This window comes from Schistocerca piceifrons, chromosome 4 (assembly GCF_021461385.2).
Source record: "Schistocerca piceifrons isolate TAMUIC-IGC-003096 chromosome 4, iqSchPice1.1, whole genome shotgun sequence".
Taxonomy (NCBI): domain Eukaryota; kingdom Metazoa; phylum Arthropoda; class Insecta; order Orthoptera; family Acrididae; genus Schistocerca; species Schistocerca piceifrons.
Genome location: NC_060141.1, coordinates 604,116,851 through 604,142,577, shown reverse-complemented (window position 1 = coordinate 604,142,577; position 25,727 = coordinate 604,116,851). Strand labels below are relative to the sequence as shown.

General features: G+C 43.6%; 1 protein-coding gene across 4 annotated transcripts in view; it reads left to right on the top strand.

The window, feature by feature from the left end:
* The window catches only part of LOC124794874 (protein pellino), a 451,201-nt gene that overhangs the window by 242,045 nt on the left and 183,429 nt on the right, over positions 1-25,727 (top strand). For all 4 annotated transcript variants that reach the window (XM_047258555.1, XM_047258553.1, XM_047258554.1 and 1 more), the window contains exon 2: positions 12,253-12,351. In XM_047258555.1, coding sequence (XP_047114511.1) covers positions 12,253-12,351 — 99 coding nt within the window. The remainder of the gene's footprint in view (positions 1-12,252; positions 12,352-25,727) is intronic.

The window sequence follows — 25,727 nt, the reverse complement described above, 5'->3', positions numbered from 1 at the left end:
CCCAGTGCTGACCATTCGCTCTTCCTGTTTAGAATGGCGCTGTGCGATATCCGTGCTATTTCACAGTTAGGATCATAATTCAGAATATCTGCTGTAACATACACATGGGTGGCGAGACATTTTAACAACTGTGTAGCTATTTAAAATGTATATAAATTTTTCCGTATTAGTTACACCTTTTTTTACGATCACGTCCGACCATCCTCGAATCTATATAGATACCTAAGCAACCACTCATATCTGTACTGGAACAAAACAGAAGTGCATAATAAAAAAATGTGAAAGTGAGATCTAAAAACAAAAATATAGCTATTCTAAAATTCGGCGTTTCATCTGTTGGCTGGAAATAAACGAGGATTCTATTATTATTCTCGAATCAGAAACACACACATTTACAGTAGCCATACACATCATTAAATATGTACATATATAAACAGAAATTGGATTTATATTACATGTGCCCAGTACTTTGCAACCTCCAAGGCGCTTGGAGTGGCTTGCAGGAGATCAATCTTCGTGCAGGATGTAGGGCACAAAAGGCACTGGGGCATGTGGCTTGTGGTTTGTTCTTGTCCACAATCACAGGATGTATCTTCTGTTATGAAGCCCCATCTCTTCAGGTTGTCTGTGGATCGTCCAACTCCTGATCGTAATCTGTTTAAAGATTTCCACACCAGCCAGCTCTCGTTGTGTCCAGGTGGTAGTTCTTCAGCTTCTGGCGTCTGCAGGTGAGGTGTCGACTTCTTCCATAACTCCAGCCTTGCCTTCGCTGGTGAAATGGTGAGCTTCTCGGATAGCTATTTCGCGATCTCTGCCGTTGCTGTGGTGGATTATGTCCGTGCGGTGGATGGCCATTGTCCTGTTCCACTTTGTCTCTCCTTGTTGGCAGCCACTGTTCTGCGTATCCATGGTGGCGCTATTCCAGCCAGGCAGTAGAGCTTATCAGTTGGGGTAGGTCTTAAGCAACCTGTGATCAACCTGCAGGTTTCGTTGAGAGCAATGTCTACTTGCCTGGCATGAGATGACCTGTACAAGACTGGAGAAGCATATTCAGCAGTAGAAAAGCACAATGCCATTGCAGAACAGCGAATAGTTTGTGGATGTGATCCCCACTGTGTCCGCGCTCGTTTGCGAATTAGGTTGTTTCGAGCGGAATCTCGGAGTAGCGAACATGGAGGAAGTTCACAGGGACTGCAGATACGTGGCGCTCCGTGGGAATGTGGATCGGCCGTGAGGCGTGCCGAGATAGTCAACACAGTTGCGATAACACAGTGTTCCGGATGGCACAGTGGTTAACGCACCTGTCTAGTAAGTAGGAGAGCTCGTGTTCGAATCCCGGTCTGGCACAAATTTTCACTCGCCGCCGCTGATTCCGCGTAATGTCTCGATGCAGCTGACATCAGTAATCCCTTCCACTTTCATTCCTTTCCCCGCCCCCCCTCTCCTAAATCCACCTTCAATTTACCTACAGGTAAACAAGGAAATACTCTTCTATTGGCAGGGCACAGTACACATCCATTCCTGCGTCGATGCAGTCTTAACAGAAGGACGGAAGATTTAACTTCAACGTCCCGCCGACTACCAGGTTATGGCAGACTAAGCACAAACTTGACTCGGGAAAGGATGGGTAAGGAAATAGACCATGTCTTTCTCAGAGGAACCATCCCGGTATTCGGTTAAAGCCATCTAGGGAAACCAAAGAAAAGCTAAATCTGGATGACCGGATTGGAGGATTGAACCACCGCTCTCAAAATTTCTTACCATTGCACCAAGAAAGAATGATCGTTTATTGTATGATTATATGATAGCAGAACAAACACTGGTAGCAGTTACTTCTGCAAAATATCGGGGAGTATGTGTACGGAACGATTTGAAGTGGAATGATCATATAACATTCATTGTTGGTAAGGCGGGTACCAGGTTGAGATTCATTGGGAGAGTCCTTAGAAAATGTAGTCCATCAACAAAGGAGGTGGCTTACAAAACATTTGTTCGACCTATACTTGAGTATGCTCATCAGTGTGGGATCCGTACCAGATCGGTTTGACAGAGGAGATAGAGAAGATCCAAAGAAGAGCGGCGCGTTTCGTCACAGGGTTATTTGGTAAGCGTGATAGCGTTACGTAGATGTTTAGCAAACTCAAGTGGCAGACTCTGAAAGAGAGGCGCTCTGCATCGCGGTGTAGCTTGCTGTCCAGGTTTCGAGAGGGTGCGTTTCCAGATGAGGTATCGAATATATTGCTTCCCTCTACTTATACCTCCCGAGGAGATCACGAATGTAAAATTAGAGAGATTCGAGCGTGCACGGAGGCTTTGACAGTCGTTCTTCCCGCGAACCATACGCGACTGGAACAGAAAAGGGAGGTAATGCCAGTGGCACGTAAAGTGTCCTCCGCCACATACCGTTGGGTGGCTTGCGGAGTATAAATGTAGATGTAGACCCTCTCGGACCATGATCGTGCAGGAAGGTCAGCTATGACGCCGATGCGACATCTGCCTGCCTTCCGGTATGGAAGTAAGCAACCGATTCTTGTTCGCAAGTGACGTTCGTGTCCAAGGAGTTGTTGTCGCCGTAATGTTAATACTTCCCAAATGGTACATAGTATTACTATAGATGGCTTTCAGTTTGTTGGTGGAAGATACCTTCGGCACTCACCTGTCGTGTAATTTTACGTGGCAGATGCTACGTGCTTGTTTCCAAGGACGATCGCGATATCTGCTGGAAATACGTACGCAGTTCTGCAGTGGTAAAGCGACGACTGACGATAATGAGACGTCGTACCTGACCGTAGTCCTCGACCTGGCCCACAAAGCAGCCTTCGACGAAGAACAGCCTTCCGTTGCCTTATTTACTGTTTTGACAACCCTACTGGAAAGGGGGCCGCAGGGGCTTGAAAAACAAGGAGTGCAGAGTGTTAATAAACTGAGCTTGTATCAGTCCGAGGGTTAATTTGAATACCACAGTGCTTTACTACGCATGGTCCTATTGGAAATGTTATGCCATTGCGTTCCTCTGACCTTTGAACTGACTAACCCAGTCAGTTTTAGGGAAACTTCCACTTTAACGTGGATCCCGAACTCGGCGTTTTCCTCATTGCCTAACATTGTCATAGATAAAAGAAGTGATAAGTAAGAGATAAAGATCTTAGCTATAACTGGGCATCGTCACACAGACCTTTAGGATTTGTAGTCTAGCACTTACCCACTGAGCCACCAGTCGCAGTGAAGTTAATTACTATTTTTTTCCGTCTTGGGCGGATATTGTATTACACCAGATGCGTTTCGATTTTCTGTACAAAGAAGCATCACTATTCGTCGGTGTTTATTACTCTTCGCAAGTTTTGAAGTTGACAGGTTTTTTCCCGTATTTGTTAGCACAGGTTAATAAACATTTAATCTTTGTCATACTTCATTTGTCTCCATCCCAGATCTCTGTGTCATCTTTCTTTTAAGAACATACACAGCCTACAATGCGACACCCGACGAAATCAGTTGCGTTACCTGCTGGTAGGACAACCCATGCAAGAAATTGCACTGCGCACAGTAATATTGCCGTGACTCAAGAGCAAGTTTAATGTTAGCGATGCTCAAGTGAACATGGAGACAGTGACCCCGCCTCTCATCGGAAAGGGGAATTTTTGAATTATTATTGAGTCACCAGTCCCAAGCCTCTCGCACAGTAACACTGTTAACATTGTTAGTGGAACTGCATAAGCTCGACCATAATGTTGCACTTGGGAGTGACCGTGCTCCTGTTGGCTCATTGTGAATTTATGTATTTATGTTTCACGAGGACACGTTGAATCCCTAGTTAGTATATTCACAACTTTCTTGAAATCTTTCACAATGCGATGGGTGATGTGTTTTCCTTAGTCGCCACCCTGTTTCCTGTAACACCGCGTATGCCCGTCATTAACACCGCGTATTCCCGATGACGGGCATTGGAGGCAAAGTGCAGTAATGTCGTGGGTGGTTAGAACGAGTATAACAGCTATAGTGAGATCATCTTAAACGTGCCTGTCAGTCTCGACGGTGAACAATGATGATAGCTTAAATCGACACAGTCCCGCGGCCCCGTCGCAGGACTGGTAGCATAAATCAGTACCTTGGCGATGGCCATGACCGCGTGTCAGGTCTAGTTTCGGAGAAGCATAATCACTACTGTTGTCGTGAGATTCATGCTCGAAGTCCATGATGGGTCAGTTTCTTCACTCTCCGCAGAATAAGAAAACGAGCAGCTTCAAACGGAATACACAAAGTAGTTTTGTAACGGATGCCGCGCAATTGCTTCGAAGCGTCGGAAACTGGGTAATAGAGGCGTGACCTCTACCAGCATAGTTCTCCCTACCTAAAAGGGCCACGTTGAAGCGTCCGCCCTGCACTGCAGATGATGGCAATCTAAATAAACACAACATTATTTTTCACTCTGCAGTGGGAAATGTACGCTAATTCGAAACTTGCTAGCAGATTAAAACTGGGTGCTGCCTCCAGACTCTAACTTCAGACTTCTGCCCGTCGCAGGTAAATGCTCTACCGAATGAACTGTCTAAGAAAGAGTCACGACCCTCGTTCACAGCTTTTCTGCCGCCAGTGCTACATCTCTTACCTCCCAAACTGAACAGAAGTACTCCAGCTTACTTCGAGGGACTAGCGCTCGGGGAAGAAAGTAAATTAAAATCGGGAAAGGAATTTCAGACCGGGAAGGAACGTTTTTTCTTCCAGGAGTGCTATGCCCGCAAGATATCCACGAGAACGGAGTGCAGAGTGTTAATAGATTGAGCTTGTATCAGTCCGAGGGTTAATTTGGACACCACAGTGCTTTACTGCGCATGGTCCTATTGGAAATAGTATGCCATTGCGTTCCTCTGACCTTTGAAATGACTAACCCAGCCAGTTTTAGGGAAACTTCCGCTTCAATGTGGATCCCGAACTCGGCATTTTCCTCATTGCCTAACATTGTCATAGATAAAAGAAGTGATAAGTAAAGGATAAAGATCTTAGCTATGGTGAAATTTGCAAGGTAAAAGAGAGGTAGTGGCGGAAGTAGAGCGGTAAGAGCCGGCCGGTGTGGCCGAGCAGTTCTAGGCGCTACAGTCTGGAGCCGCGCGACCGCTACGGTCGCAGGTTCGAATCCTGCCTCGGGCATGGATGTGTGTGATGTCCTTAGGTTAGTTAGGTTTAAGTAGTTCCAAGTTCTAGGGGACTGATGCCCTTAGAAGTTAAGTCCCATAGTGCTCAGAGCCACTTGCACCATTTGAAAGCGGTAAGTCGTGCATGGATAGCTCAATCAGTAGAGCAGTTTCTGGCGAAAGGCAAAGGTCCCAGATCAGAGTTCCGGTCCAGAATACAGTTGAATCTGCCAGGAAGTTTCAAATCAGCGCGCACTCGGCTGCAGAGTGGAAGTTCATTCTGGAACCAACTCTCTAGGCTGTGGCTGGACCATTTCTCCGCAATTTCCTCTTATCGGTAATAGATTGTAGTGCCGTCAGTGCACTTAGAAATACGAGTTCATACACTGGTGGTATGAGTGGGAATTTTGACGGAGCGAATTCGTCAGAGCTGTTACAGGAAAGACATATCTTGCGAGGAATTTGTTAGTTGAGCCTTGGAACACTCACTTGTAAGAACAGAAATTAAAATTCCTTGTAACCTTGCAGAGCGGGCGGTAAATACGCAGCACTCTGCCGAGGGTTGAGGACACCGGCTGACTCAGCAGCGCGGCTGAGCGGCGTTGAGTCACGTCCCGAGCAGCCGCCTTTGTTTTCCCGGAAGCGGCAACAACACGGACGCCCGCCTTCCTCACGCTTGCTTTTCAGTTCCGCGGAGCCCGCGCTGGTATAATGCGGCGGCGCACAGTAAACAACGCCGCGAGCTGGTAGCACGCACGGCCACTTTTCCAGGGAGCTCCATCTTGGTTTCCTATCGAAAGACTTGGAAAAAAGTATTCATAGACTGTTGTTCATGTAGAATAACTTTCCTTACTAGAACTACAGATAACAAACAGAAATGTTATTTGGTAAGCTAACAGTATGAGGTTTCCTTCCTAATCGGAACATATAAAAGAATTAACTAACTTGGCCTTCTGCAACAAGTAAATAAAAATTCTGTACCACCTAGCTTCACACAGTAGGAGTAAAAGTACTCATGAAGTACTAGAAATGTATACACGGAAATGATTAACGAACCCTCTGCAGCAAGGAAGGCCTTCAGTGGCAAGCTGCACCACGTGCATGTTGGTTCTGATATGCGGTGAATGCCATGCGACAGAGAAATGCGACGCAAATGGAAGCAAACAATTGTACAGGAAAGGCAAATAGTTATCTCTCAATATGAAAGGAGGAAATCTATATTCAGAAATAGCTGATACTATTCGAAGAAGCCAAGCAGTTGTGCAGTCCGTAGTATCGCGATTTAGAGAAAGAACTACTCTCATTAATATTGAAAGAAGAGGCTGAGCGCAGAAGGTAACGTAAAGGGTTGTCAAAAATGATCCTAGCTTGACAGCTTCTGCACTGATCGCGCATGTAAATAATCAGTTCAGGAAGGTAATCACACCAAGGGCTGGTCGCTCTATTTTAGGTAGTGCAGATTATGGAGCTAGGGTACCTAGAATACAATCGTATGTCAGCAAGAACGAGAAATCGAGACTTGAATCTGTTCGAGAGCATATAAGCAAGTTTCTGAGGCAATGTACTATTCACACATGAAAGTAGATATAATTTTGTAAATAATAGCAAAATTTTGGTGTTAAGACGACCGAATACTGAGCTATGTACCACACACATTCAACCCACATTAAAGTACGGCGGTAGAGGAAATATGTTATGAGGATGTAGGGTCAAAACTTGTGTTGGGCAGATTGTTTTTGTTGAAGATAACTTGGATAGATTTCAGTATTCAAATATCCTGAGGGAAAATCTGCAAAAGAAAAGGACTACTTTCAAGAAAACAGTGACCCTAAGAATACAGCGGAAATTGTTCGTCTGTGGTTGTTGTACCATACTTCCCAAGTTTCCAACACTTAGCGCTCACCTCAGTCCAACTGAACATCTTTGAAGTACGCTTGCAAGAATGGTTAGAAAACCTGAAATACAAAGTAAGATTGCTCTGAAACCGTGTCCGCAACAAGAATCGATAAGTATTTCCTCTGAGACTAACAAAAAAAAAAAAAAAGTTTCATCCCATGCCAAAGATGTTAAAAGAAGTGATACATACAAGAGGAATCCCTACAAAGTATTAAGATCGTCATTGTATTAATGTAGCCTTCATTGTAGTTTTCTTTGTATGTATGAAAACTTTTCCCCCACTGTGTGAAGCCAGCTGGTAAAGAATATATGTGTAGTTTTTGCGGAAGGTTAATTTAGTTAATCCTTTTACGTTTAACGGAATCGGAAGGAAACCCCCATACTGTTAGTTTTCCAAGTAACATATCTGATTATGTCTAGCTCTAATAAAAAAAATTTATTCTGTATGAACGACAGTGTATGAACACCTTTCCCCATGACAGTATCTATCATTACTTCAAAATTGAGAGGGCAGAGGGTGTACAAACTACTATCAGACCTCTCTACCTTTCCACTATAGAATTGCACGTGGGAAGAACGAACACCTAAATATTTCCATGTGAGCTTTGATTTGTCTTATTTTAACACGGTGGTCATTTGTCCCTATGTAGGTGCGAATTGGCAAAACATTTTGGCGTTTGGTGGAGAAAGACGATGATCGCAGTTTCGCGATGAAAAAAAGCCTGTGTTTTTAATGATTGCACCCCAACTCACGTATCATATCCGCGATTCTTCTCTCCCCTATTTCGTAAATATGCAGAACGGGCTAACCTTCTCTGAACTTTTTCGATGTCCTTCGTCAGTCCTGTACGGTAAAGATTCCCTACCGCGCAGTACTACTCCAAGAGAAGGCGTAGTATAGGCAATATCTGCAGTTGATTTGAAGCAGGTAGTGAGTGCTCTCCTAATAAAAGGTAAAGCTGTAATAAACACGAAGCGTGATTTGAAAATCACGTCGATCCCTATTGGTGGCAGAGGTTTCGTTGTAGTTTTACGACTAGGGTTCGGAAGTCGTCTTTTACGAGTATCATGAGATGAGGCTCAATGAAATATATGTTAATTTTGGGTCATTGTGCATCAGAAAATGGTGCATTTTATTTGTCAGTTGTTTTCCTTTTCTCCTTTTCGGCCTATTTAGGGCCTATTTGTTTAGTTCGACAGGAATGGTTTTTGTCTGTAACTTCACCCTCCTTCGATTACTACTGGCTACTTTTAGTCCGAACCATAATCGGGTTATATTAAGACATGTTTGCTGTTGTAAGCATAACGACCGCTGAAAGTCGACACCGTGTGCACCTAAGAAGTTGAAGACGTCTGTTACACTGCAGTGCCAACTGAAATAAACTTTAGGTAGTCCAGTCTCAACCAAATATCACCCCAGTTACCATGATGCGTATTGCGGGTTCGCTAAATTCATTCTAAGTGGCCAAAATAGTTCATTCTAAATTCCCCAAATGCATTTTATCAAACACAGGTTCGCTTTTCGTATTATTTTAATCTAAAAAGTAGATATCTCAAAGAAACAGCTTTTTTTTCAGGCTAAGCTTTCTTGGCATTAAATTGCATACCACCAGGATGTGGTTCTTAATATCAACTGGGCCATTTTTTCTTCCTATTTCAGGAAATGTTTCCCCTAAATTTAGAAAGCCCATCTACTGCTAAATGGCCTCAAGTCCTTAGTATACATTTCCACACTCTGGGCAGCCACCAAGTTTTTGTCCTTCAAAATATTTATGTAGTGAGGAAACTGCTGGTCAAATATACAAACACGTTCGTAACATAATCGAAGTTCCCGAATGAGTGTTAAGTAACTTTTTATAGATTCTGCATTGCGAAACACCTTCCGATTTATTTAAAGGTGCCTAATGCACACACAAAAAACTTTTCCCTTCTTGGGCTTGGGTTGTGTTTCGTGACTGATATATAGTATCCAAATCTTAATTTCTCCTCGTTCTTCTTTAATTTTGGTATGTTCATTTTGCTTATCCCACCGTTATGATAAATAAGCTGCAGTGAAACTAATAACGCAGACATGCACCTGCCTAGACGCACTGTTAGCAGGTGCAGCAGGCAGAACTGACTCGTAAAGCTTTCCAGCCTTCGGAAACCCATGTTGACCTGCTTTAACCATTCTGCTCCGGTGCACGTCTAGGAGGAGGATTTGTACATCTCCGATTGGAGGTGGTATACTGTGATGGGACCTATAGGTTAACATGAACTCTCAACCACGGCGCAACTCGGCGTTTTATCACATTAGCAGACATTGCCAAGGATGAAAGAAATGACAGATAAAATTCTTCCGACTGGCCGTTTACTGAAGCGCCGCCAGTCTCTTAGATTTTTGTCTGGCAGTGAGCCATACTACTAAAAGAACCGTATTTTCAATTGATATTCTGAAGGATCACGGTCCAGCACCACCTAAAATATCATAAAAAACGCTTTGCCTCTGTATACTTCCCTCTCTTACTTTCACATTGTTGAATATGGTGTCTCCTTGTCTGTACTGAATAGAGTGAGTGAGTCTCATACTCTGGAACTGAGCACTGAGGGGTGATTCGAGAGTCCCACAACTGCTGCCTGGGAAATGACCAAGTGGAGTTATATGCTCGACTTCTCAGAATGTCATGGGTGAATCTGAATTGCGTGGATGACTATGATTGTAGCTTCTGTTACGCATGACGACAGGCTCAAGCCCGGTGCTGGCGCATAGCCTGTTTCTCTCGGATAGCACAAAAGGGACAGTCTGACGAACGGAACTCCATCAACTGTCACGCAAATGAAAATTACTTCGAACTGGCTACCCCTAGTCGAGCGCCTGTGTGCACGCGTGCGTTAGCGACCTCGGCTAACGAGGAGAAAACGGTAAGTGCCATAACTAGATTTCCCAGAACGTTTCCTCAGTGGAAGAGGATCCAAAATAAGCGAACACGTGTCTCGACTTATCCGTATATACTCCACTGATTCTGAGAAAAAGATCGTCCCAGTTTTCAACGTAATTTAGATCATTTTAGCGCGCAACAAACTAAGCCAAGCTGGTGGCATAGTGGCTAGCGTGGCGGCCTTTCACTTCTGCGTTCCGTGTTCGAAACCCACTGTTTTCGTTGTGTCTTTCGTTTATCTACCCATATCCGTAGAAGGTTACTACACGAATGTTTCTTATTAAGTTAGGGGATACAAGAATGTTGTAGTAATTTTAAAATTACGAATTGGTTTCACGATGGATGCCATACACTTATTGTTTATGATATTTTCAGCGGTAGTAATATTTTTAAATTATCGTACTCTTATATTTCATTGTTACAGGTGTAACAGTTCATAATTCTTATATTTTATTCATATGTTGATTCCTCTGGAAGATTTGGTGCACTCCCATGGGTGACAGCGATCGCAGAAACAATCGAAACACAGAAATTCCGAAAACCACGAGCATCGCGCGAATGCAGGTTTGCCACAATGACATTTCTTCGTATGACTCTCACTTGGGAAAGAAACTTCAACACTGCTGAAGATTACACGTGTTGGCAATAATTTTGCGCAAACCACGCGTAACATACCACTTTTTCGAAAACTGGAAATTGCAGTTGATGATGTATCAATATACACTACAGGAATGTCACCGAAAACGATTTCAATAATTTATCCATTTGTTTATTCGTTTTTTGTAATTCGTTTACCAGACATACAACTAGTGGACAAACAAGGACAAAGTTATTTCAATATACACTGGAAAACATTAGTGTAGGAATCTTCTACAGACCCGGGTAGATAAAGGAAAAACAAAAGTAAAAATAATAATCGTATTTCAAAAACGGCAGGTAAAGTGTGAAGCTGCTATCTAGCCGCCGGCCGCAGTGGCCGAGCGGGTCTAGGCGGTTCAGTCTGGAACCGCGCGACCGCTACAGTCGCAGGTTCGAATCCTGCCTCGGGCATGTGATGGCCTTAGGTTAGTTAGGTTTAAGTAGTTCTAAGTTCTAGGGGATTGACGACCTCAGAAGTTAAGTCCCATAGTGCTCAGAGCCATTTGAACCATTTTGCTAGCTAGCCACTGCATTGGTTTGCTTGTTATCTCGCTAAAAGGCACGTAAAGTGAGGTAACAAGTCATGGGATAGCGTTGTGCAAATATACAGATGACCTATCCTAATGTTTTCCGAGATAGATCACGTTTAATGTGAATTTGCTTTTGAGTAGAGCACTTTTAATGTGAATTTGTTTTTTAGTTAGTGGCGAGCGCGCGCGCGCGCTTGTGTGTGTGTGTGTGTGTGTGTGTGTGTGTGTGTGTGTGTGTGTGTGAGATCCCATCCATCCTCTTCGACGCTTTTTCTAGCCCAAACTACCTCTTTGCCCGGGATGCCTCCGTGCTACAGCAATAGGTGTGGTTGGTCCCAAAATTGAACCGTGTGGGACACCAATTTTGATTTCTCCCCGATCACTAAAATTGTTTATTCTATCAACATTGTATGAACTATTGAGCATAACTTCTTGCATTCTGTTTCTTATATGTAATTTAAACCAGTTATTTTTAAAGTCATAAGTTCCATAATCTCATTGTGTTCTACCTTCAAAAACATTTGGAGTAGGGCATATATCCATATAAAGTTTCTTTGCTTCAAATGAGCATTTTTGACATATTCCTGAATACTGACTACTCCTCGTGGGACACCCTATACGCACGCTTTTGATTGAATCACCGTGTTTTAAGGAATTAATACCTGTAACATTTACACTGTCACGTTTCTTCTAGTAATTGTACACATAAGCTTCATAGGAAGGAAGAAAACACTTCTTCTCATTTTACTCGCGAAGAAGTAACTTTAGTACTCGTTCCTGTATGCTGTACTTTAGTAAAGAGTCAAAGAAAGAACAGGTGTTTTAGCGAACATTTGCTTTAGTGACGATCGCGTTCAGATATTTCTTCAATCTGTTATTTTTCGTCCTTATATTGTCGTCGCAGATGACACCAACACGTTATTTGTAAATAATATATTAAACAATAATTAATCTCTTGAAGCAGGCCCTCTTGCTTCAAGTGATTAATCTCAGTAAGAAGTGAACTGTTCACATGTGGGAATATATGTCAGTCATTGTCAGTACAACGTGGATGCAACTTATGATTTTTGTGATAATTTAAGATGCGTACCAAACAATCAATACATTATTGCTGTTAATTTCATTTTTCTTCATTCTCAGGTCCGATGGTACAGATCCACCTATATTAGAAGAACAAGAACCGACTCCGTCAGACAAGCCGAAGACACTAGTGAAATATGGCGAGCTTGTCATCCTCGGGTGAGTAAATATCGTCAATGCCGCCGGCTGACTGTATGCCACACACAACTTTCCAACGGCTGGTGCCTATATCCGTTGCCGTATATCTACAGGTATATCATCTTTCCTGCGTTAAGGCCTTCTAAAGATCACATTTAAACTTCATTTCAGTTTTCGTTGTTCCTTTCTTTTCGTCTTCTATTCCTTGACTGTTACTTCTTCCTTTCTCAAGACCAGTTTGTGCCAGTTTTGTTTTCCTTCCTGTCTTAGAAATTTTAAAAACTTGTTGTTGTTTTTTTTTTTTTTGGGGGGGGGGGGGGAAGGAGACCAGGCAGCGAGGTCATCGGTCTCATCGGATTAGGGAAGGACGGGGAAGGAAGTCGGCCGTGCCCTTTGAAAGGAACCATCCCGGCATTTGCCTGGAGCGATTTAGGAAAATCACGGAAAACCTAAATCGGGATGGCCGGACGCGGGATTGAACCGTCGCCCTCCCGAATGCGAGTCGTCTCTAACCACTGCGCCACCTCGCTCGCTTAAAAAAAAAAAAAAAAAAAAAAAAAAAAACCTTATTCTTACAAATTTCGCGTAGTACCACTTATTTTGTTTCTTTTCAAGTCTTTCCTGACCTATAGAATCCGGGTGCACGTCAACTGTTCTTACCCCAAAGATGTTTCAAGATAGTTTTCGTTATTTCATTTTCGACCGTTCTATAAATTTCTTGAAAGTATAGCACTCACCGCTTCGATTTTTCTGATACGTTTTCTGTGTTGTAATAACACAAGCACCAAGGGGACAAGCACTGCAGGTAAAGTACAGGAATATTAGGAGACATATAAATTCAGACACTTCAGACTGGATCTAGCACAATCGACTGGATAAGGAGGAAATCAAAGGATGAGCCATACAAGTAGATTTTATTTAGAAACTAACACGGAACGGGCACAGGGTGACTATAATGTAAGTGCAGCTTCTCACAGAGGTCCAGTGTAATTATCGTATGGCAGCGAAACTTGGTAGATATTCTAATGGGTTAATGCGGAACCGATTTATGCTGGAAAAAAATAATTCCAATTTTGGCAAACAGGTACAAATCTGATGCTGTGTGTGCAAGAAAGACGCGTAGAAATGTTTTCATATGTAGTGGATTAGAAACGGGACGTGAGCAGAAAATGTTGATTTTATTATTAACCGCTGCTAAACACACCGGATTTATTGGCGTGATGCTGTGTAGCGGCAGATTAGCACCTAATGATCAAAATGGGACTTACTTCCGAGCGTAAATATGTTCCGCATTAATGTATTAGAACATCTACAAAGTTTCCCTGCCGTACGATTATTTCAACCCATACTGGAGCTCCGTGAGTAACTGCAGTTTAATTATAAACACCCGGTGAAATAAACGAGCGATATCCTAAAAGGCCAAAATCGGGCACTGTAATTCAACTATAAGAGCAGGACGACTCCGAAGCATGGAGTCTTATTTTAAATAAAAATTGCTATTTGGAAGAAAAGATGAATTCTAAATGTACATAGAAAAGATTATGGTTACAATTGGGAAGCAGTGGTTCAAATTGGATTTCCAATTACATAATTAAAAAGCAGTCAGTACACTGAAAACAATCAGAAATTCAGAATAATTCAGAAGCAAAGTAAAAAAAAAAAAACATAAATTGACTTCGAGAGAAACCACAGAAATGGTCCATTCATCACATTTCATGGGAGAAGAGGAAGAAAAGAAATGAAAGTATAAAGAGGTTCTAGACACAGAGCAAAAGAATGGCCAAGAACGCTTAAGTTGTACACGGTCCATAGTTGGTCAAATTCTGAAGAAAACTTCGTTGTTACTTTATTTCCAAAACTTCTAATATTTTCTTCATGAGTCGTCAAATATTTCTATATTTTGGTAATTCATTGTTGTGTGAGCAGTACTTTCTTAAGATTCTTGACTCAATTACTCTGAACAATGACGAACAAAGAGACCGTGAGACAGAGTTATCGATTTGCACTCTACCCGCATTGGCTAGCCTCCATTATGTTGACATTTATTTTTCTTCACAACTGCGCCTTTTCACCCTCTGACGCAGATGTCAGTGTCAGACAAGAGAAACCGTATTAAGATACGGGCTGAAAAGGAAGAGATTGCTCTGCCGTTGAAGCTGCAAATAATTCACGAGTCCACGTGGTGTTTACAGACGTGCCTAGTCAGGTGACGTACACGGTAACGGTACGTTCTTGTCGACTGTGGTGTCCCTTATCTGTCCTTAGTGCTTCCATTAACTATTGTCTCGACAAAAGCTCTTTGTGCGTTGCGTGAGCTGCTGCAGACACCCAGAACACGAAGCTGCTGGGTTCGATGACCCGTTAACAGCCGTGGCCCAGATCTTTTATAGGAGCTTAGGCATACCGGGCTGCTGTGATAGTTCAGCGCGGATCATAAGTACCCAGCAGCATTGCTTTTGTAGACCAGTCAAATATTAGGGGACAGGGAAAAAATTGTAAACAGAGTATGAGTAAATAACCAGACAGTTAATCGTCTGATTAAATGACGTCATTTTGCAGAATTCTAATCTTCTCAGCGCCGTTGCCTAATACCAGAATTGCCATCAATGAGATCCAAGCTGCCGGACTACTGACGCACAGATCAGCTGTTCTGAGCCTTGTACGCACAGTAAGTCACCCAGGAAGATACTCCAGACGCAGAAGTACGCTCTCGTGACAGTGTCATTGCTGTCATCGCAGGATTTCACGTAATAGTTACGGCAAGATATCTTCCTGCTATGGAATGTTACTTTTGGGTACTTTTTGTACTGGCCTACGACAGACACACTCAATACTGCAACTCAATTCACTATAGCCAACGAATTACATAATAAATCTTAAACGCTGCGTTATAGGCTTTTAATTCGAAAATTGTTGTAAAATGCAATTTTTTCTGAGCAATACCATGAAATTTGCCCATATATGGCCCGCATAACAGGTTCAGCTAGGCGTCTATGGATTCCAGATACGACCCTGATTGTACACTGCATAGTTTGCTGTCCTGTAGCTGTAGAAACGGCTCTGATTTAATTGTTGGTTTTGATCTCAGCATATCGGTTGACGTTTGAGCGCTACTGCAGTCGCTCTCTTCCTCTAACATTAAAAGAAAGTGCAACCCACGCAGTTGTACGACGGTTATTGGCAGTGCTAATAGTCCAGGTAGTATGTTTTCATCAGACGCACGGATATAGTTCACAGGCGTCGTCGAAACAGAAACATTATAGTCCTTGGACAAAAAGAAAATCATTTTGTTATGAAGCACCAAAAGGTTTACGTGTGACAGTTGTGAACAAAATACGGCGACCGTTTCAAATTGTACATAACGAATTTTCCGTATTCGTTTTTTAATTTTTTCTTGTTAAAGACTTCATTAGCGAATATCACGTAAAATTAAGATGAGATTTCGAAAGCATCTGTCTCATGGGTAAAGGTACTCGAAAGAAAGTTACTGGATGGTGTCAGCAATAGCTTCTTAATGTGTCATATGATGACTTTAGGATATTGACCTACTCTAGCCTGCAATCGTTGATAATAAAGGCTAAAAGGAAACTGGAAATGAAAGGCGAGGGATCACTTTAAACGCGTGTTTAGGTGTCTCTACAAAAAAGACTTACGCTTCGGAACTGGGAGAGTACTGGATGAGTTTTTAAGTAGTGCTTGATACCCGCTGTGTGTCAGTGGTGTGTTGGAGTTTGTGGGGACTGTACTGTATGGAGACGACCTAGTACCACTATGACACCACTTTGACCTAGTTTTGCATGCAACATTTCTTGGAATTGTCGTAGCAGATAAGACATTGACCATACTGTCATAAACGTTGAATGAGGAAGAAAGTCACATTTCGAGCCTTCGGTGGTAGTTCATAAGTATAGGGGAATGTTTGTCGTAGGCCAGCACGTGGTCCCCAAAAAATAATATACACAATAGTAAAATATCTTGCCTGAACTATAAGGTGAAATCCAACGATGGCAAGAATGACGAGGCCCAGAACAGTTGATTTGCGTGTCATCAGTCTGGCAGCATGTGTCTCACTGACGACAATGCATAAATGTGTTGATTTTTCGTGGAATCCGGGAAGTAAACGTCGGACTATTTGAACTTTTCTCTAGCAAGACACCTCAAGGTGTGTGGCTGAGAGTACTTCTGATTACCGCCACCCCCTTTCCTGTTCTAGCCGGGAATAACGCGCGCAGTATCGGTCAAACTCCATATGATCACTAGTTTCTGATTTTTTTTCTCGTTGTAGTCAGTCCACGAGACGTATGCGAGAGGTAGTGTTGCCCGATTCTTCGTGGAAAGTATACTCCCGGAATTTAAACTGTAAACATCTCGGTGACGTACAACTCTTTTGTGTCGTCTGCCACTGGACTTTTATGGTCATTTCCGTAACTCTATTGCGTCAGTTAAAATACCCGTGACGAAACGCGCTGTTCTTCGATGGATCTTTTATCTCCCGTACATATTATTCCAGCCTGATAAGACTGATCAGCAACACCCGAGAATCTCTCAAACAAGTATGTTGTAACACACTTCGCTATGAATAAAGAGAGGAATGTGTTCTTCACTGACGAATCCTATTTCAGATTACAAGCATTTCCTCATCGCAATATCGCTGAATGACAAATTATATTCGGTACAGTCATAGGAACATGTTAGAGTGTTGTTTATTGCTCGTGTGGTTTCATCGGCGGCCGTTAAATATTTGAAGAGTATTTGGTGTGTCACCTCTTGTGACTGGACGGATGCGTCCAAAACATCCAGGGGCTTTTAGGTGAGATAATACATATGGGACTTTTCTCCTTTGTCGGTAGAATTTCTTGCAGACGATGTCCACTGCAAAAACTGGCCATCGAGATTCTGGGATGCATCCGCCACCTAAGAATATGGCAGACCTCTAGACAGCTGTCTCACCGAGTGAGGTGGTGCAGTGGTTAGATACTGGACTCGCATTAGGAAGGGCAGCGGTTAAAATCCCTAGCCGGCCACCCGCATTTTGGTTTTCCGTGGTTTCCCTGAATCGCTTCGAGCAAATGCCGAGGCGAGGCAGGTTCCCTTCCCCATCTAGAGCTTTTGCTCCGTCTTTTATGGCCATGTCGTTAAATCCTGTTCTTCTTTCTTTAGCACTTTCTTACAAGGGGAAGGTCTGACGTGCGGGTCACCGATTAAGATAAAGTTTGCCAAGGACGGTCTATATTGAAACTAGGACGTGTTTCGGCTTTTTGCTAGACAAGCCCTAGTTTTTGAAAAATTGAGGTGAAAGTTGTTTGAAAGTGGTATTTTCAGTGCTGTACACCGAAATGTCGTCTAAAAACAAACTTTCTATTAACAATGTTCCAGTTATTAGCGTTTCTGTGTGTTCATGCTGTACTTGCAGTAGTCCTATTTCTAAGCAACAAGCAGAGCGAGGTCGGCGGTCGAGCGGACAAGGCAGTAGACTGCCAAACTCTTCGTCCGTGTTCTGTTCTTGATCGTGGATTTTTACATTCTATATTTTTTTCGGTGTATCTGACAATATCGTGATAATCAGAATACTTTTATTTGCTCTTTTTAAAGTAGAACATCGGGAGATCTGACTAATAATCAGATACGTTTATACACTCCTGGAAATGGAAAAAAGAACACATTGACACCGGTGTGTCAGACCCACCATACTTGCTCCGGACACTGCGAGAGGGCTGTACAAGCAATGATCACGCATTTGTGCACCGCCGCCGTCAGTGTCAGCCAGTTTGCCGTGGCATACGGAGCTCCATCGCAGTCTTTAACACTGGTAGCATGCCGCGACAGCGTGGACGTGAACCGTATGTGCAGTTGACGGACTTTGAGCGAGGGCGTATAGTGGGCATGCGGGAGGCCGGGTGGACGTACCGCCGAATTGCTCAACACGTGGGGCGTGAGGTCTCCACAGTACATCGATGTTGTCGCCAGTGGTCGGCGGAAGGTGCACGTGCCCGTCGACCTGGGACCGGACCGCAGCGACGCACGGATGCACGCCAAGACCGTAGGATCCTACGCAGTGCCGTAGGGGACCGCACCGCCACTTCCCAGCAAATTAGGGACACTGTTGCTCCTGGGGTATCGGCGAGGACCATTCGCAACCGTCTCCATGAAGCTGGGCTACGGTCCCGCACACCGTTAGGCCGTCTTCCGCTCACGCCCCAACATCGTGCAGCCCGCCTCCAGTGGTGTCGCGACAGGCGTGAATGGAGGGACGAATGGAGACGTGTCGTCTTCAGCGATGAGAGTCGCTTCTGCCTTGGTGCCAATGATGGTCGTATGCGTGTTTGGCGCCGTGCAGGTGAGCGCCACAATGAGGACTGCATACGACCGAGGCACACAGGGCCAACACCCGGCATCATGGTGTGGGGAGCGATCTCCTACACTGGCCGTACACCACTGGTGATTGTCGAGGGGACACTGAATAGTGCACGGTACATCCAAACCGTCATCGAACCCATCGTTCTACGATTCCTAGACCGGCAAGGGAACTTGGTGTTCCAACAGGACAATGCACGTCCGCATGTATCCCGTGCCACCCAACGTGCTCTAGAAGGTGTAAGTCAACTACCCTGGCCAGCAAGATCTCCGGATCTGTCCCCCATTGAGCATGTTTGGGACTGGATGAAGCGTCGTCTCACGCGGTCTGCACGTCCAGCACGAACGCTGGTCCAACTGAGGCGCCAGGTGGAAATGGCATGGCAAGCCGTTCCACAGGACTACATCCAGCATCTCTACGATCGTCTGCATGGGAGAATAGCAGCCTGCATTGCTGCGAAAGGTGGATATACACTGTACTAGTGCCGACATTGTGCATGCTCTGTTGCCTGTGTCTATGTGCCTGTGGTTCTGTCAGTGTGATCATGTGATGTATCTGACCCCAAGAATGTGTCAATAAAGTTTCCCCTTCCTGGGACAATGAATTCACGGTGTCCTTATTTCAATTTCCAGGAGTGTATAATGAATTGTTAGTTACTTTGATCGTGATACGTAGCTCAAAAATACACCTGAAGTATATTATTGCATAATCCTAACTAATTGTTTATTCGTGAGTGTTCTCACAATCATTGGGGTGAAACTTATCATAGAAACAGGCGAATCATCGTCCGTGGAAAGTATCCTGTTCACGTTGTTAAAAACAAATGTTAGTTATCAATTTGGGTGCGTACCAAGCGCATCAAAAGCGTATCTTGGAAGACAGACGCGGACAACTTTTTATGGACCGACGCATGAATTCCGATAGCATCAAGTCTACCTTGTAATTATGAAGCTGGTATCTGTACAGATGCCATTGGTGATCTTACAGCTATCGAAGAATGAAATTAAATTGGAATCCAGACCTTTAGCTGCTTACAGGCGTTGATAAATATCAACGGGGATAGTTGAAAAATGTGTGCCCCGACCGGAGATCTCGGGTTCGAGTCTCGGTCGTGGCACACATTTTTCAACTGTCCCCGTTGATATTTATCAACGTCTGTAAGCAGCTAAAGGTGTGGATTTTATTATAATTTCATACCTTATAATTATGTGCTCTGCTGTGAAGTCGCATGATTTTGAAATACTGCGATGAAATTCTTTAACTGTAGGTAAGTCATACGATTGGCAAAAAGAGGTACATTTCGATGATACCGCTTTAATGGTGCAGGTTCCTTGAGCATCATCATGTGCGACAATTCTGTCGTAGCGCGTCCTGTATCACGACGTTCACGTTACATATAATTATTTGGTTAATGATCACACCTCCCAATGTTTTATTTCAAAAAAAGGGAAAAAGAAAGGTATTTCCATTAACAGAATATTATCAGATACAGTGAAAAAATCGAATGAAAATAAGACCACGACCAAAGGATTGGTAGTCTAATGCTTCCACTGCTCGACTGCCGACCTCGCTCTTCTGCGCTCATAGAACGATAGGTACTCTTCTTACAGCTTGAAAACAGAAAATAACGTTAATAACTCAAACATTATTAACTTTAGACCCCGTATCAATAAAAATGTTTCTTTTTAGACAATCTTTCGGTGTGTAGCATTGAAAATACGATTTTCCTTCATTAACTTTGACTGCGATTATTTTCAGAAACTAAGAAGCGTCTAGCAAAAAGCCAAAACACGTGCCCCTTTATTTTAAATATAGCACATCATTGCAAAACTAGATGAAAATCGGTGACCCACGCGTCAGCCCCTCCCCTTGTTAATAATGTGATCGCCTGCCAATTATCCACATAGTTTCACCAATTGTTCTGCTGTCGGAAATGAATTTACTCTATTTTGACTATTACGAAATGTATATTTTGATTTTCAGAATTTTTGTAATCCCACAGTTTTTTAAGCGTAATGTTCGTTAAATTAGTTGTTTTAACCTCATCTTGTTCCGTAACTCGTCAACAACTTATTCTTTGATCGTGATTAGCGTATGGACGCAAGTCCATAAAAGCATATGAATTGCTATGGGCGTTACGTGTACGTGAAATTGTACATTTGCATCTGTTTCACTCCACGGAGATTATCAGTAGCGTCCTAATGCTCCGAATAATGAATTGGAAATATCGGACTATGTATCGGCTTAGAAATGTTGCAAGACAAAGAAATGAGCCTGAGACAGTCCTTCGTTCATGGTGTGAGGAAAGCTGTTCCTTTGACAGATGCGACGTGCGACGTTAGCTTTTGTAAGCAGTGTCTTCTGTTATCTCAACCACGGCGTGCGGTAGCCCTCTGATGTGGATCGAGTGCCGTGCTAACTGGCGCTGACGCAGCAGGCCGGCGCGAGCACTTGGCTGTAAAGCCGCGAGCCACACACAGCGGCACTGTTTACGTGGGCTGCGGCCCCGGCGCGCGCTGGACTCTTTTGCTTTAAAGAGCGTTCCGGGCGTCGCCTCCGTCTCCGCCGCGGTATCAGCTGGCGACACGCCCCGCGCAATCGATACGCGGGGTTTGCGGGGGTGGGGGTAGGGGCGGCGCTGCGCTGCGCTGAGGCCGGGCCGTCTCCAGGGCAACGGTGGGTCGCGCGCGTGCCGGCCAGCCACCGGTTCTACGTTCACTGCTCCGCCCCAGCACAGTCACACTTGATTGAAGGTGCTACTCAGTGGGCGAGCTGGCGTCTTACTTCGGACGAGTGGGCGTCGCCGTACATGACTTTTTCCTCTTTTCCTCTCTTCCTCTTTTCTTTTTTACCCTCTCTCTTATTTAGTTCTTAAAATTGCCTTTTTTTTGTTTTCATCGTGAACAAAGTAGCGTTTACCATTTAGTTCATCTTCATAACACAACCAGCTGGCTAGTACGGCTAGCTAGAGAATAGACTACACCCATATGGTATTTAGTAGAATGTTAAGCATAATGACACCTAGTGTACCAAATCATTTCCAAGGCTTATGGGATCATAATACACTACCGGAAAAAATAGTGCACGTGAAAAGACGTCGATTTTGATCCGATGAGAGGATATTCCACCTGGGGGATAGTAGGTGTATTGATAAGTTCCAACGTCGTCCGCCAACAGATAGCGCAGTCGCATAGCTACTAGAGCACAGTCTGTGTCTACCCTTTAATACGGAATGCTCACATCCGAAGTCTCACTGTGGCGCAAAAGTGTGGATAAATTAGGCAATTGGGCAGTAATACGCACTCGTGTTTCCTACTGAGCTCAATAATAATTACACATCTTAGTGGTTTGGGTGGTATTAAGACGCGCTGAACGAGAAAGTAAATCAGTGAAGATAGCCCTCGTGACCAAGTGTGTTCCAAACATACAATGAAAACAGGCAACACGACACATTAATTCTGCTATTACATGTGTGGTGTCTGTTCTACTGAGCGAGTTTTAAAAGGGTCAAATTGTGGCCTTTGGAGTGGCGGGTGTATACGACCCGGGACAACAGGGAGATCCGGAAATTTTTTTCATCCGGGAGAAAACCGGGAAAAACCCGGGAATATTTTAGAATTATGAGAATTTTTCATTGTTTTCAGTTAAATTTTTGTAGTTTTGACTGGTACGAACCGATACTCTAACAAAGAATATTACTGTATCCCGCTACTGCAGAACAATACTTCAGCAATAAAATATGAACGAGTGAAAAAAACGAAAATAAAACTTAAACTGCAAAGTAAATGCGCCATATACATCAACAAAACAAAGTGCTCATACAAGGGTCTGCCAACAGCAAAATTTGTCAAAGGTTTTAAGAAGAATATGCAATGATTCGTAACAACAAATTGCCTCCGATGAGCGTGACGTCACAACTTTTTACATTAAATTCGTTTTAGCAGTTACGAGCGGAATCATGCGCATGCGTAGTTTAGTAGTACCTTCTCCCGCTTCTGGCTACAGAAATGTGTCTGTTGGCTGTGTAAGCAGCCGCAGGTTCGAATGTCTTGTTTCTTTCATGACCTAATGTAAGATCTTTTAATGTTTTACACTTACGAACATACGGCTCACCACGACATCGTAGCTGCGCGGTGACGCCGGTCATCTAGCGCTCTCTGGCAACTGCAGAAACGAACCTATTTCTAACAGGTCGCGGGAAAATATTCTGAATGGTGGTTTGAAAATCGTTAATATCAAAGAAAATTTCATATTACGCAAGTTGAACTACGTACGAGAATGTACGATGAATTTCTTAAATCAAAGAGCGTTTGACTCTCATTTAAAAATAAACTCTATGATGACAAGCCATTTAGACGAATTTCGAGCCCAGAACAGACATTTATATCGTTATTAAAAATTTTAATGGCACATTTGTGTGATATATCTTAAATTGTAATACGCGCTTAAAAGACCAACATTATATGTGAAAGCTTAGCTTCTCTTCCAGCGTATTAATCGCATAGACCAATATTGTAAGTGAAAGCTTTACTTTTCTTGTAGCAACACTATGTATATTAATTTAAACCATTCATTTTTTCTGTTTGTGTGTTCGCGCTACTTAAGTGATGTTGCTATTGGCTGACTTCATCACGTGTCATAAGCTCTGAATACCTGGTATCATCGGCTGGTGAAAATCACGTGACATGAGCTATGACTGGCTTACCCCGCAATCTCGAATCCAATGCTTCGGAAAGTAACATGCGCTGTTTGGTGGAATTCGAATTTATACTTTCGTAATACGAAAATATGCAGCGTACATGTTACTGCACATCAAATATCTTTCCAAAACGTTTTTTCCCCCTGTGTTTTGTTTTCCAAAGCGCCGGGAAATTCTACGCCCGTGTATAAAACCATAACTATTCAAAGGATGGATAAGTTATACAGTTACGAGAGAAAATGTACGGTCAGTTAACAGCGGAAAACTATGTTTTCACCCGGGAGAAAATGTATTTTTTTTTTCTTTGTCCGCGTATACACTCTCTGCGGGATGGTCCTTCCGGAGAATGCCGCACAAGTTGGGCGTGCTGCGTCAATTGCGCATTGATGCTGATATCAGTGGTGAACATTCACGCACCCGTAAACGATATTCTGGATGTCCACGCAGCACAGATGCCTCCAGGATCGTCGTATTGTGAGGTCAATAGTAGCAGATCGTACAGCTACCACAGCGTGGATAAGAACGCTCGTGAGCCCAGGCGTGTCGACACGAAATGATGCGAACCGGTTTTTAGCAGTGGGACTACAGGCAAACACACTTTTAGCCCTTCTTCGACTCTCGCCACAGCATCGACGTGCGTGGCTCCACTGGTGCCGGCAGAGGATCGCTTGAAAAATAGAATGGCGCGCCCTAGTCTTCTGCGATGAACGCAGATTTTGCCTGCACGCATGTTGATAGGCGTTCGTGCGTACGACGTAGACCTAGTGAGCTCTGTCTCGTAGAGTGCATTCGCCCAATACACACTGAACCCGTCTCAGACCTTATGGTCTGTGGCGCAATAAGCAAAAATTCTGGTTCACCTTTGTTGTTTTTGGAGAGGACACTAAGCGGCGCTCGGTACGTGCAGAATGTTGTTAGAGCCGTTCTTTTGTCAGATGACAAAATGGTAGATATCGAAATAGACGACAGAGAAACAATTAAAATCGATCAAAAGAGGAAAGGCCGCTGGACCTGATAGGATACCAGTTCGATTTTACACAGAGTACGCGAAGGAACTTTCCCCCCTTCTTGAAGCGGTGTACCGTAGATCTGTAGAAGAGCGTAGCGTTCCAAAGGATTGGAAAAGGCACAGGTCATTCCCGTTTTCAAGAAGGGGCGTCGAACAGATGTGCAGAGCTATAGACCTATATCTCTAACGTCGATCAGTTGTATAATTTTTGAACACGTATTATGTTAGAGTATAATGACTTTTATGGAGACTAGAAATCTACTTGCAGGAATCAGCATGGGTTTCGAAAAAGACGATCGTGTGAAACCCAGCTCGCACTATTCGTCCACGAGACTAAGAGGGCCATAGACACGGGTTCACAGGTAGATGCCGTGTTTCTTGACTTCCGTAAGGCGTTCGATACAGTTCCCCACAGTCGTTTAATGAACAAAGTAAGAGCATATGGACTATCAGACCAATTGTTTGATTGGATTGAAGAGTTCCTAGATAACAGAACGCAGCTTGTCATTCTCAATGGAGAGAAGTCTTCCGAAGTAAGAGTGATTTCAGGTGTGCCGGAGGGGAGTGTCATAGGACCGTTGCTATTCACAATATACATAAATGACCTTGTGGATAACATCGGAAGTTCACTGAGGCCTTTTGCAGATGATGCTGTGGTGTATCGAGAGGTTGTAACAATGGAAAATTGTACTGAAATGCAGGAGGATCTGCAGCGAGTTGACGCATGGTGCAGGGAATGGCAATTGAATCTCAATGTAGACAAGTGTAATGTGCTGCGAATACATAGGATAGATCCCTTATCATTCAGCTACAAAATAGGTCAGCAACTGGAAGCAGATAATTCCATAAATTATCTGGGTGTACGCATTGGGAGTGATTTAAAATGGAATGATCATATAAAGTTGATCGTCGGTAAAGCGGATGCCAGACTGAGATTCATTGGAAGAATCCTAAGGAAATGCAATCCGAAAACAAAGGAAGTACATTACAGTACGCTTGTTCAACCACTGCTTGAATACTGCTCAGCAGTGTGGGATCCGTACCAGATAAGGTTGATAGAAGAGATAGAGATGATCCAACGGAGAGCAGCGCACTTCGTTACAGGATCATTTAGTAATCGCGAAAGCATTACGGAGATGATAGCCAAACTCCAGTGGAAGACTCTGCAGGAGAGACGGTCAGTAGCTCCGTACGGGCTTTTGTTGAAGTTTCGAGAACATACCTTCACCGAGGAGTCAAGCAGTATATTGCCCCCCCCCCCTTACGTAATCTCCATGAGGATAAAATCAGAGAGATTAGAGGCATACCGACAATCTTTCTTTCCACGAACCATA